The sequence below is a fragment of the Jaculus jaculus genome, chromosome 16, assembly GCF_020740685.1.
Source record: "Jaculus jaculus isolate mJacJac1 chromosome 16, mJacJac1.mat.Y.cur, whole genome shotgun sequence".
NCBI classification, from domain to species: domain Eukaryota; kingdom Metazoa; phylum Chordata; class Mammalia; order Rodentia; family Dipodidae; genus Jaculus; species Jaculus jaculus.
In genome coordinates, this window is record NC_059117.1 from 40,484,442 (window position 1) to 40,498,816 (window position 14,375).

A 14,375-nucleotide genomic window follows, 5' to 3' on the forward strand; every position below is an offset into this window, starting at 1 on the left:
TACTAAAATATAAAGCCAAAGCAACTTTCAGCAAAGTTAGCACTTTATAAATGTGGTAGTAGAGGAGAGAAGGGAATTCTTCTACAAGCTTTAAATATCAAGGGGAACAGTAGAAAGGCCTTGACCTAACACAATTCACTTTCAAAACATGATTTCATTTACTGAAAAGGCCTTGAAACACTCCCCACATACACACACACACACACATTCTCTCTCTCTCTCCTCTCTCTCTCTCTCTGTGTGTGTGTGTGTGTGTGTGTGTGTGTGTGTGTGTGTGTGTGTGTGTTTCATAAAATGCTTTTCAAACTCACAGTTTTTTCAGTGTGTGGTAGTGAATGCTTGTAATCCCAGTGTTTGGAAAGTAGAGGCTGAAGGATTAGGAGTCCAAAGTCAGCCTGGACAACATAATGAGTTCAAGTAAAGTCTAGGTTACATGAGACCTTGTCCAAGAACCAAACAAACAACAAAAAAAGGCACAAAATAATGCTTTAGAGAGCAAGGTAAGTTCATATTACCATGGAAATAATATTAGATACTAGTTCTCAGTTCTTACAATTCCACTCAACAAATGCCACTCAATAAATATCCACTGCATAAAAAAATTAAAGTTTATGGTCCAGCCATTGTGGAAAACAGTGTGGAGGTTCCTAAAACAGCTAGAGATTGATCTACCATACGACACAGCTATAGCGCTCCTAGGCATATATCCTAAGGAATCATCTCATTTCCTTAGAAGTACATGTTCAACCATGTTTATTGCTGCTCAATTTATAACAGCTGGGAAATGGAACCAGCCTAGATGTTCCTCAACTGATGAGTGGATAATGAAGATGTGGCACATTTATACAATGGAGTTCTACTCAGCGGTAAAGAAAAATGAAGTTATGAAATTTGCAAAAAAATGGATGGACCTGGAAAGGATTATACTAAGTGAGGTAACCCAGGCCCAGAAAGCCAAGAGCCACATGTTCTCTCTCATATGTGGATCCTAGCTACAGATGATTGGGCTTCTGCGTGAGAAGGAAAATACTTAGTAGCAGAGGCCAGAAAGTTAAAAAGGAGATATAAAGGGAAGAGAAAGGAAGGAAGGAGGGTACTTAATAGGTTGACATTGTATATATGTAAGTACAATGATTGAGATGGGGAGGAAATATGATGGAGAATGGAATTTCAAAGGGGAAAGTAGGGGGGAAGGGAGGGAATTACCATGGAATATTTTTTATAATCATGGAAAATGTTAATAAAAATTAAAAAAAATAAAAAATAAAAATAAAAGGAGCTGAAAAAAATGAAAGTTTAGATAAGGATAAAGCATTTGCCCTTGAAAAGTTCATAATCTACTGAAGGAAGAAACTGAAATGACTTCATTTGCCCTTGCAATTGTGGGATAACATATAAAAATAATTCTTTTACACAATTCATTGTGTGGGAGCTTGAAGAAGATAACTTTGACCTGTGGATTCTAGCATGGGTAGGATTTCAAATAGGAGAATGGGAAGGAAGGTCACTATATAGAGAAAAAGGAACATAAGTATGTTCAAGGAACTAGGAAGGCCAAGAAAAAATGAATAACGATGATAATATTTATTAGCTTCAGTACATGCCAGAGACTATAACTGTCATCATATATTATCATTAAGCCCATTTTTCAGTTGAGAACCCTGATGCTTGGCAAGTTTAAGTAAAATGCTCAGTATTTTATTAGGTTATAATAGCAATATTCAAATCCAGCCAGTTTGTCTCCAGACTGCAACTGTAACCACTGTTATACTTTATTCCCTACTTTTGTCCCACAGCATATCCAAAACAGCAAGAAATTAGGAGGAGAAGAAAAAATGAAGAGCCAGGCACAATGGGTGCATACCTTTAATCCCCATGAATTTGAAGCCAGCCTGTGCTACAGAATGGGTTCCAGATCAGCCTGGACTAGATGAGAGGGCCTGCTTTAAAAAATAATAATAATGTGACATGATACAGGCGGCTAGGTTTCATGGTAAGCAATTTCACTGTAGTTAGCAGGCAAAAGATGGTTTTTGAATGACTGAACAAAGAAAGGATATGTTTCAGCTGTTTAAAGAAACAAAAAGGAGACATTACAATGTATACAATGCTAAAGAAAGCCTGAGTGCAAGATCAATAAAAAAAACAAAATGACAAGGAACTGGGTATGGTGTTACATGCCTTTAATCCCAGCACTCAGGAGGCAGAGGTAGGAGGATCGCTGTGAAAAGGCCACCCTGAGACTACATAGTGAATTCCAGGTCAGCCTAAGCTAGATTAAGATTCTATAAGAAAAAAAAAGACAAGACAAGGGCTAGAGAGATGGTTCCAAGGTAAAAGGCACTTGCACTGAAAGCCTGATGGCCTGGTTCTAATTTCCCAGTACCCATGAAATGCCAGATGCACAAAGTGGGGCATGCATCTGGAGTTCATCTGTAGTGGCAAGAGGCCCTAAAGAGCCCATTCTCATTCTCTCACTTCTTGGAAATAAATAATAAATACTTTTTAAAATGACAGTTATACTCCAGATCTTACTGCAGACTGAAATAACAAACATCCCAGACTAGGTGGGACCTAAATGCAAGAAGAATTATGGATTGTGTAGGCTTTTCTTATGAGGGGAAGAAAAATACGTTGTCTGGCCTGGGCTAGCGACAGTTGATGTGAGAGGCTAGGTGCATTCTGCCTACACCAGAACTGGTGCAGTGTTGAGCTTAAAAGTAATGGCCTGATGTGAACAGAAGGATATGGCACAGAAAGAAATGAAAGTTGGGCAGGAGACATCAGCCCCATTCAGCTGCAGTTGTTTGAGAGATTATTGCCATTAAAATTGGGTTAGCTGTTCTACATTGTAGGTGGTGGGATTTAAAAAAACAAAAACAAAAACAAAAACTATGGGCACTTTTAAAGTTGGACTGAATGCACTGCATTTTATGTCATGGATGGTCATGAGTTTACAGGGGCCAGGGACAGAATGTGGTGGCTTAAATTAGATGACCCTGACAAACTCATGGTTTGAATGCTTGGTTCCCAGCTGATGGCAATTTGGGAGGTGGAAGCTTGCTGAAGGAGGGGTGTTGTTGAGGCCAGGCTTTGTAGTGTTATAGCCAGCTCCCCCTTGCTAGAGTTCAGCTCACTCTCCCGCTGCTGTTTTCCACCTGCTATGGCGGAGGTAATGTCCAGCCTCTGCTCCACCATCTTTCCTCTGCCATCATGGAGCTTCCCCCGGAGTCTGTAAGCCAAAATAATAAACTTTCTTCCCATCAGCTGTTGTTTTTTTTGTTGTTTGTTTGTTCTATATTTTGTTCATCAGCTGTTTTTGATCAAGTGCTTAGTCCCAGTAATGTGAAGGTAACTACAATACCCTACTATACACTAAACTCGGAACTACATATAAAGATATAATTTATTACAGATAGCAGAAGAATGGTAAAAAACTAAATATATATTAATAGAGCACTTAATACACAAATATTCATTAATAGGGCACTTGATTCATATTAAATCACAGCAATGAGATATTACTTATAGATTTTTTAGATCTGTGTTAGGTAGGAAGAGGAGACATACTTCCACGCTGCCTCTTGAGCCCCTTTCACCAAATCAGGAATTCTTAACTCTGTCACTAAAAAGAATCTCAGGGGCTGGAAGAGAGATAGCTCATCAGTTAAAGGTGATTGCTTGCAAAGCCTGATGGCCCAGTTCAATTCCCCAGTACCTACAAAAACACAAACTGGAACATGTATCTAGAATTAGAGTTCAGTTACAGCGGCAGGAAACTGTGGAGCACCCATACTCCCACTCTCATTCTATCTCCCTCTTTCTCTCTATCTCCAATAAATAAATAAAAATTAAAAAAAAACGAATCTCAGGATGGGGAGGTAGCTCTGTGGCTAAGACACCTGTGTGAAAAGATGGGCATAGCCACATATACCTGTAACCCTAACACTGAGGGGACAGGGACAGGAGGGTCACTGAGGCGCTCTGGTCAGCCAGTTTAACCAAAAAGGCAGTGAGTTACAGATACTGTGAGCGACTGTCTCAAGGAATAAGGTGGAAGAACAATAAAAGAGCAACCCTGGCCTATACACACACACACACACACACACACACACACACACTTCAGGATAAGCCAGTGTTAACTCAAGGAAGAGAATTTAACAAACATTTGAGAATGGGGGTAATGAGAAACTTGTGAGCTTCTCAAGACAGGCATGCTTAAGTGTTTTAGTAGTAGCCATATACATGTTTGATGGCTGTCAAGTTACAGCTCAAAGGTTATTAGAAAAATTCCCTCCCCCTTTTCCAATAAACAAGATTTGAGGGTGGCTCCAGTGGTATCTGATAGTGCAATCCAGGAGTCACAAGAGTGGCAAAGGGGGTTATGACATGTCTTTTACTGTAAGTGGGAGTTCTTGTGAGATTCCTAGAAACCTGAAGGTTTACAGCTGGGAAAGAAAAAAGGTCATACTTGGACCTATATACTTTGGCCTTAAGCATTTTAACTTTCTTACTCGAAACATTTCTATATTAAGGAATGCTGTCTCTATGTAGACAACCTTCATAGCAGATGTTAATTGTTTGAGTACTTTGACTGTCAACTAGTGTGAGGTTTCAACCAAACTCCAGAGTGAAGAGCTTCATTCCATTTTCATGTCCCCTTATTTTTCCCCATTTTTCTATCCTGCCTCAGTGTGATGTCTATATAAATCATAAGAAAAACTCTAAGATAAGTTATCAAATGAAAAAAGGCAAGATGCATAATGTTATATGTAAGTGTGTAAGGGGGAAAAACACATGTGTACTTACTTTGCTGGAGATATATATATATATATATATATATACACACACACACACACATACATACATATATAAAATGTATGTATCCATATATATATCATATATATATGTATGTATATATGTGTATATCCCATATATGTCTGTTCATATATATATACACATACACAAACATACATACATTAAAAAAGCAGTGGCTACATCTCAAGAGTTAGTCATAGGTCTGACTTGAAGAATAGATTCTTTTTATTCAATAACCTAAACTTTTGTACCATATACATGTAAATTTTATAATTTTCATAAAATTAAATGAATGAATTGGCAGGTAAAGAGTGTTAGTGTTACACTACTAACTAAAGAAGTTTCACAAATTATGGGATAACATCCAATTCTGAAGCAATCACAGCATAGCACTGGTGATAAAGTAGATTCAGCAACAGTTGTGTTATGGCAACCATTACAAATGACTGAACAACTCTCCAATGTCCTCCAGGTTCAGGGTGAGGCTTTAAAATGAATAAATAAATACAAAATAATACCATTTCTGTCAAATGTCTGGTTCCTGGGCTGTGGAACCCTGTCAAAGACCTAGAAGTACTATTGAAAATGTCAGGGGAGGGGCTGGAGAGATGGCTCAGCAGTTCAGGCACTTGTCTGCAAAGTCTAATGACCTGAGTTCAATTTCTCACATAAAGCCTGATGCACAGAGTGGAGCATGCATCTGGAGTTCGTTTGCAGTGGCAGGAGGCCCTGGCATGCCCATTCTCTCTCTCTTCTGTCTCCCCACTAGCAAATAAATAAAAAAAAATATTTTTTAAAAAGAAAAAGGGGCTGGAGAGATAGCTTAGTAGTTAAGCACTTGCCTGTGAAGCCTAAGGACACCGGTTTGAGGCTCAGTTCCCTAGGACCCACATTAGCCAGATGCACAAAGGGGTGCATGCATCTGGAGTTTGTTTGCAGTGGCTGGAGGCCTTGGCACGCCCATTCTCTCTCTTTTATCAGCCTCTTTCTATATCACTCTCAAATAAATAAATTAAAACAAAAATTAAAAAAAAGAAGATGTACTGGGGAGTAAACAGGGATTAATTAAGCACTGTACATAATGAACAAACTTCTGTGGCTTCCAGTATCCACTACACAAGTAGTACAGACCAGACAATAGGTAATTCTCAGAATTTGAGCAGGAGAGTTAAAAAAAATTAAGATATTATCAAAGGCATCAGTGAAATTCCTAACTATAAATAACTTTGAGGCTAGACACAGACAAAGCTAAAGAGGTACTTCATGAAAAGAGGTGTTCATCTACTATAGGTAACAAAACCAGGTCAAGATCCAGGTGTAACACTGAGGGATGTAGGATGTTAGCAGAACAATAGTCACAACCAAAAGACAGTTCTTGGGAAATCTTGGCAGAAGAGAAATTCCAAGTGATACAATCTGACATACAGTGCTGATCTTTGTGGCAGAGGCCAAGGAGGTCAAGAACGATGAAGCCTATGATGAATGGGCCAACATGGGTATCAGCCAAGATGAAACTTTCTGGGCTGGAGAGATGGCTCAGCTGTTAAGGCATATGCCTGTAAAGCTAAAGGACCCAGGCTTTTTTCCCCAACACCCATGTAAAACCACATGCACAAGGTAACACATAAGTCTGGAGTTCATTTTCAGATCATTCCCTCCCTCCCTCCCTCCCTCCCTCCCTCCCTCCCTCCCTCCCTCCCTCTCTCTCTCTCTCTCTCTCTCTCTCTCAAATAAGTAAATAAGTTAAAAAAATTTTAGAAGATGAAGTTTTCTATGATGGATTCGGGTCTCTTTATTGCATATTTCAGGCAAAGTCAAAGAAAGAGTGATAATGTAAGTACTGATATAATCAAAGAACTGATTAAAAGAGAAGATCAAATTTTCTTTTCTGAGTTTAGAAGGGCTAGATGAAGTAATTTCTCAGATGTATATCCTTGAAGTAACAAGTTACTTAACACTTCTCTGGCTATTTTTATCTACAAGAGTAGCTATAACTTCAGGTTACTGTAAAGATTACTTGTTAAGCATTAAACAATTCCTAGAAAATGATAGTTAATAAATATTAACTAGTCTTATTAATAATGAACAAGAAGTAGCACTATGGGACAAGCCCTATCCTAACTGGCTTTTTTGTTTTGTTTTTTGTTTTGTTTTGTTTTGCCTACTGGGTTAGAAGAGCCACATGGATTAAGGTTAGCCTTTCTGTAAGCCTATATTTTATATATATGGCCTTTTTTCTTTTCACAAAGACAGCTTTTCATGAAAATGAAAAGCATCAGGAGTACTTTATCCAACAGTTTAGTAGAACTCTAAAATCTTTCAAACCTTAAAAAAAAATCGTCCTCTAAGCAAGTCCTGAGAGATCACTACATGCTAGCATGGAAATAGAAAAGTCAGGGGGAGGGAGGGTATTACCATGAGATATTTCTTTATAATCATGGAAAATGTTAATAAAAATTGAGAAAAAAGTTAAAGATATGTAGAATGCATTATGTTACAAAAACTTATAGGGATTGAATGTTCTTAAGAATTGAAAAGATTTGTGTGTCTAGAATAAAACAAAAATGTGAATATTGGGCTAGAGAGATGGCTTAGCGGTTAAGCGCTTACCTGTGAAGCCTAAGGACCCCGGTTCGAGGCTCGGTTCCCCCCAGGTCCCACATTAGCCAGATGCACAAGGGGGCGCACGCGTCTGGAGTTTGTTTGCAGTGGCTGGAAGCCCTGGTGCGCCCATTCTCTCCCTCTCCCTCTATCTGTCTTTCTCTCTGTGTCTGTCGCTCTCAAGTAAATAAATAAAAAATGAACAAAAAATATTTTTTAAAAAATGTGAATATTAAAAAAAAAGAAAATTCAGATGCCTGATATAGAAAGAAAACCAGTCAACATAATGAAAATTATATTGGTTTCTGGTACAAAACTAGCTAGAAAATGTGGCATCCTTACTTTCTAATTTATAGGCACAGATTAACAGATTATGATCTCTCAAATATAATATGAGCAAAGGTATCCATATTTTGGTAAATTGACATGCTACCAAAAATCTGCCTACTCTTGTTTCAAAATGCAACAATTGATCATTTTACTCTTCCAAAAGATTTTTTCCTAGCCAAGCATGGTGGCATACACCTTATATCCCAGCACTAAGCAGACAAAGGTAGGAGGATTGCTATGAGTTCAAGGCCAGCCTGGGCATTCCAGGTCAGTCAGACACAGAAAAAGACTTATACCTTGAAGGAGAAAAAGGTGGTTTTTTTTTTTTTCCTACTCAAAATAAAACATTGTAGAAAATTGAAAAATATAAAAACTTAGGGAAAAAAGTTTGTCACTACACAGAAATAACCAGTTAGGTTTTGCATAGCCCTGTTAATCTTTTTTAAAGAAAGATTTTGTAAACATCATTTTATTTATTTTAAAATATTTTTATTTATTTGCAAGAGTATGTGAGAGAGAGAGAGAGAGTGCATATAGGCATACCAGTGCCTCTTGCCACTGTAAACTCCAGATGCATTTGGCTTTATGTCAGTACAAGGGAACTGAACCCAAGCCAACAGGCTTTGCAAACAAGCACCTCCAACAACTGAGCCGGTTTCCCCAGCTCTCTTCTAGTCTTCTCAATGTGTTTTGTTTCATTATGTCATGAGATTATCTTATATAGTATTCCCCTCCAGGATCCTATGGATGTCTGAAATTTTGGACCAATCCAAATCTTTACTTTTTTTCTACATATATATCTATAATAAATTTTAATTCATAAATTAGGCACAGTAAGAGATTAATAATGATAAATTATAATGCATACACATTTAAAATTTTCTTTTTATTTTTATTTTTTACTTTTATTTATATGAGAGGGAGGGAGAGAATGGGAACGCCAGGGCCTCCAGCTGCTGCAAATGAACACCAAACATATGTGCCACCTTGTGCATCTGACTTATATGAGTCCTGGAGAATCAAACCTGGGTCCTTTGGCTTCTCAGCCATGCCCCTTTACCACTAAGTGATCTCTCCAGTCCATGAATACACATTTTTAAAGTTATGTGAATGTGTTCTCTCCTAAAATGACTTTCCACTTAATATTTTAAAAAAAATTTTTTTTTTTTTATTTGAGAGCGACAGACACAGAGAGAAAGACAGATAGAGGGAGAGAGATAGAATGGGCGCGCCAGGGCTTCCAGCCTCTGCAAACGAACTCCAGACGCGTGCGCCCCCTTGTGCATCTGGCTAACGTGGGACCTGGGGAACCGAGCCTCGAACCGGGGTCCTTAGGCTTCACAGGCAAGCGCTTAACTGCTAAGCCATCTCTCCAGCCCTCCACTTAATATTTTCAGACTGTGGTAACAGTGGGTGTGGTAGTTTGAATGTATGTCCCCCAATAGATTCAGGATTATTCAAGCTTGTAACTTTTTAGATTTTCAGCTCCCTGGCTATAAGAGGTGTCACTATGGTAGGATACTGGGGTCCAGCCCTAAAGGGTTACTGGGCGTAGATCTGTTTCCAGCCTAAAAGTATACAGAGTGCTTGAACTCTGCCTGGGGTTCCTGGAGTGTGCTTGTTTGTGGTGGTATTTCTCTTGGTGTGGACCTGTGGAAGGGGGCCAGCTTCTTCTGTCCTACCTTACCATATACTGTAATGACAGGAATACTCTGTATTTTAGTCATAAAAGTTATTCAATGAGGGCTGGAGAGATGGCTTAGCAGTTAAGCACTTGCCTGTGAAGCCTAAGGACCCCAGTTCAAGGCTCGATTCCCCAGGACCCACATAAGCCAGATGCACAAGGGGGTGCACGCATCTGGAGTTCGTCTGCAGTGGCTGGAAACCCTGGGGCACCCATTCTCTTTCTCTCTCTCTCTCCCTCTGTTGCTCTCAAATAAATAACAATAAAACAATTTAAAGTCATTCAGTGAGGACTTATTCTAGAAATACGTTTATAGTCTGAATCAAGTTATTTTAATAACAAATAGTCTCTTTCTGCAATCTCACAAGATTAAGTTAGTTTTAGTTCAGGACCACATCTAACTTTTCTGAACTTGCATGAGTCACCCTACAAAGCTAATGGAAAATAATACTATTATGTATTTGACTTATGGCAGAGTTATGCTGCTTTGAAAGTGCATTCCATATGTACACATATATATGGGACTGATGGTTTTACAAATTAGTATTCTACATCCATACACAATGCTATTTAATCTTCCCACCATTAGCCAGGTAGTCAAAGATGTCCTGATACATACAGTGCCTCCACTACATGCCAATGAGTCTCAAGGAGTGAGTTTAAGAGCCTACACCTGAAGATGTACAAAAAGAGACGTAAAGCTAAATATAATTTCTTTTAAAAATAAAGTACAAAATTAGGGTCTGAGCCAGGCGTGGTAGCGCACACCTTTAATCCCAGCACTCAGGAGGCAGAGGTAAGAGGACTGCTGTGAGTTTGAGGCCACCCTGAGACTACATAGTAAATTCCAGGTCAACCTGAGCTAGAGTGAGACCCTATCTCAGAAAAAAAAAAAAAGAGGATCTAGCTCAGTTAGTAAAGTGTTAACCTTGCAAATAAAAGAATCTGACAGGTTTTTTTAAAAAAATACTAAAGCAAAGGGCAGTATACAGCACTTGGGAGGCTGACCTGGGAAGGTTGCTGTAAATTCAAGGCCACCCTGGACTACAGAGTTCCAGCTCAGCCTGGGCTAGTGTGAGACTTTGCCTCAAAACAAGCACAAAAAGGATAGGGCTGGGGCTGCAGAAGACGGCTTAGCAGTTAAGGTGTTTGCCTGCAAAGCCAAAGGATATATCTGATATAGATTCTTACAACATCTATATAATATACACACATTAAGCATGTAAAAGAGGGAAATATACACAGAATTCAGTACATTAAATAATGTTAATATTTGAAGATGATTCTTTTCTTCATTTTCCTAGACTCTAAACTTACATGTAGGGTATATTTTATTTTTTTAATATCTAAAAGTTTACATTTTTAAATTTTTTTTTATTTATTTAAGAGAGAAAGAAAGAGGCAGATAGACAGAGAGAAGAATAGGTGTGCCAGGGCCTCCAGCCACTGCAAACGAACTCCAGATGTGTGTGCCACCTTGTGTATCTGGCTTATGTGGGTCCTGGGAGAATCGGACTGAGGTCTTTTGGCTTTGCAAGCAAGCGCCTTAACCACTAAGCCATTTCTCCAGCCCAGTTCACATTTTCTATAGTAAACTAAAACTAACAAAGCTGGGCGTGGTGGCACACGCCTTTAATCCCAGAACTTGGGAGGCAGAAGTAGGAGAATTGCCATTAGTTCGAGGCCACCCTGAGACTACATAGTGAATACCAGGTCAGCCTAGGCTACAGTGAAACCCTACCTTGACAAACCAAAATTAAATAAATAAAATTAACAGAAACATGCTAAATAGTTCCAGAATAAAAATCAATTGCTGAAGTGTTTTAAACACTTTGTCACTAAAAAAAAACACTTAAAATTTTTTCATATATCTGCATTCCACGTTGGGGAGATGGCTCAGAGGTTAAAGGTATTTGCTTCCAAAACCTGCCAGCCTCAGTTCAATTCCCCAGTACCTGTAAAGTCAAAAAGTGACATATCAGATGCACAAAGTGACACATGCATCTGGAGTTCATTTGCAATGGCTAGAGGCCCTAGAGAACCCAGTCTCCAACCCCCTCATAAATAAATATATTTTTTAAAATAAATTTTTTTTAAAGTGGCATATGCCTTTGGAGTTCCTCAGCAATGGCAAGAAACCCTGGTACATACAGACACACAACACACACAAATCAATAAAATAAAATTTGGGGGCTGGAGAGATGACTTAGCAGTTAAGTTGTTTGCCTACAAAGCCAAAGGATTCCCCAGAACCCACATAAAACAGGTGCACAAGGTGGTGAATGCATTTGGAGTTTCTTTACAGCGGCTGAAGACCCTGATGCACCCATTCTATCCACCTACTTCTCTCTCATAATAATAATAACAAAGTCAAATAAATAAAATAATTTTCAAATAAAAAATTTTAATCTACATTTATGGACTGGAGAGATGGCTTAGCAGTTAAGGCACTTGCCTGAGAAGCCTAAGGGACCCAGGTTCAATTCCCCAGGACCCACATAAGACAGATGCACAAAGTGGCGTATGCATCTACAGTTTGTTTGCAGTGGCTGGAGCCCTGACGTGCCCGTTCTCTCTATCTGCCTCCCTCTCTCCCTCCCTCTCTCTCTCCCTCTCTCATAAATAAATAAAATATTAAAAAAAACAAAAACAGTAAAATCTACATTTATATCCTTGGACCAAAGAACATAAAATAAAGATCACATGTTAAAGTAGTCTATGCAATACTGTGACATACATAGGTCCTTCCAACTTGTCACAGGTTAAATATTAGAATCTTTGGCCTCAGATTTTTCCACCAGAAATTTTCATGGCTCTAAAAGGTACATGAAGGGTTCATTAAAGTGTCATTAGAACACCTCGTCAAACCACTAAACAGCAAATTCATCTCCCAATACTTAAATCTGAAAGAATTGTGCATTCATGTGAAAATTTGTGCTCCCTGTAGTATTGTGGAAAAGTTATAGATTTTTTTAGTCTCCAAAATGGGAGTCCTTTTTTGTAGTTCAAAGAAATTCTGTGAGTTTGTATTATCAAGTATCTGTTATCTTTCATCACATACATCCTGTCCTCAAACAAAAAGGAAGTTCATAGGTCTTTCTGAGGTGGACGAGTGAAAGCAGTTCATAAATAAATTCCCAACCTAATTTTCAAACAATGATAAGAAATTGATACCACCACCCACCCCTAATCCAGAGCCTGTACCACTGAACTACAACCACAGCCTAACCCAGGCTTTCTTATTAACCCTGAATTCACATTTATGTTAAACATAAACACTTCAGTGTCCCCACAAATCAACCATCATGTCAATCAAAAAGAAACCCCAAGGCCGGGCGTGGCTGCACAGGCCTTTAATCCCAGCATTTGGGAAGCAGAGGTAGGAGGATGGAAGTGAGTTCGAGGTTACCCTGAGACTACATAGTGAATTCCAGGTCATCCTGAGCTAGAGCAAGACCCTACCTGGAAAAAAAAATTTTATATATATATATATATATATATATGTATATATATATATATATATATATATATACACACATACACATACATACATACATACATATATATATATACATACATATATATATATATATATATATATATACACACACACACATACACACACATAGGTAGGTAGGTAGGTAGGTAGGTAGGTAGGTAGGTAGGTAGGTAGGTAGATAGATAGATAGATAGATAGATAGATAGATAGATAGAATGAATGAATCAAACTCTGACCTCCTAGAAAATACAAGAATTAGGAATAACCAAAAGCTACTTCCTAGACCCTGTTAGGGATATCCTAATTTACTTGTTCAAGTGGTCTTAGGTTCCTCATGTGAAAAATGAAGCGATTGTAATTAATCGTCATGTGGCTCTAAAAGCTGCCTCTTACTGGTTGGCTTCCATAAGTCACAACAGAGTGGGAAGTTGGATGGGCTCTGGCCACAATTTTGAGGCCGTTCAAAGTGTCGTGGTTAATAATTTGACACAGGTCCACTTTGAGGGAAGCACAGCTACAGGATGAGGGCAAGCCCGCCCGGCTGGTCACGGGTGGACGAACTCTGCAGGAATGCTAGGACTTGGGGGACACAAATCGGGCCCTGCAGCCCAGGGCGCGCCCGTGCAAGGTGAAGCTGGGGGGGAGCTGAAGGCCAGGGGTCCCGAGGTGGGTGGGGCGGGGTCACCCGTGGAACTGAGCCCTCCAGATGTCCCCTAACACGAAAGCGGCACGCCCCGGACCCAAATACTGGCCCCCTTCGCCCCAAGCTCTTCCCAAGTCCCGCAGAAGACGCCGGACGGGTCTGGAGAAAGGCAGGGAGGAGCGGCGACGGGACGGGAATGCCAGCCGCCCCGCAGAGGGGGCCAGGCCTCGGGGACCAGCCGACACCGAAGGTTTTGAACCTCCTCCCGCGAAAAGACCCCTCCGGCCATGTGGTCGGGAGGAGCCGACAGCCCGACGAAGAACGCCGCGCAGGGGCGCCAGGTCCTTACCCGCTGCAAGGCTGGCAGCTGCGGGCCGCGGCCGACGGCTCCAGTACCACAGGCCGGAGGCGGCTCCTCGAAGCCGTAAGGAGGCTGCCATGCTGCTCCCGCCCCGCCTCCCGCGCGCGGTGACCTCCGCCGCCTCCCCGCGGCCACACTGACGGCGACCGTGCGCAGCCGAGCGGGCGGGAGAGCACGGCCGGGAAAGTGGGGGGGGGGGGGCGCTCACGCACGCGCACTCGCTGCGCTAGGCGGCCCCGGCCCGCGAGACACCGCCCGCCCGAAGGGGCAGAGACCGTCAATCGCCCCCAGAGACAGGGGAGCTGGCCAATCAGGATGCGCAAATACGCCGGCGCCCTGGCCCCGCCCCCTCCCAGGCCTCCACTGCGCTTACAATAGGCGGCAGGATTGCCCTAGTTTACACCACGCCTCCCGCAAGACCCCCGCACCCAGAACCGCC

General features: G+C 40.7%; 1 protein-coding gene across 1 annotated transcript in view; it reads right to left on the reverse strand.

Annotated features, from left to right (window-relative positions):
• Hibadh (3-hydroxyisobutyrate dehydrogenase) overlaps positions 1–14,081 on the reverse strand; it is a 127,418-nt gene extending 113,337 nt beyond the window's left edge. The window contains exon 1 of the mRNA XM_004652781.2: positions 13,925–14,081. Within this exon, the coding sequence (XP_004652838.1) occupies positions 13,925–14,015 (91 nt within the window). The 5' untranslated portion in view covers positions 14,016–14,081. The remainder of the gene's footprint in view (positions 1–13,924) is intronic.
• Positions 14,082–14,375: the final 294 nt, after the last annotated feature.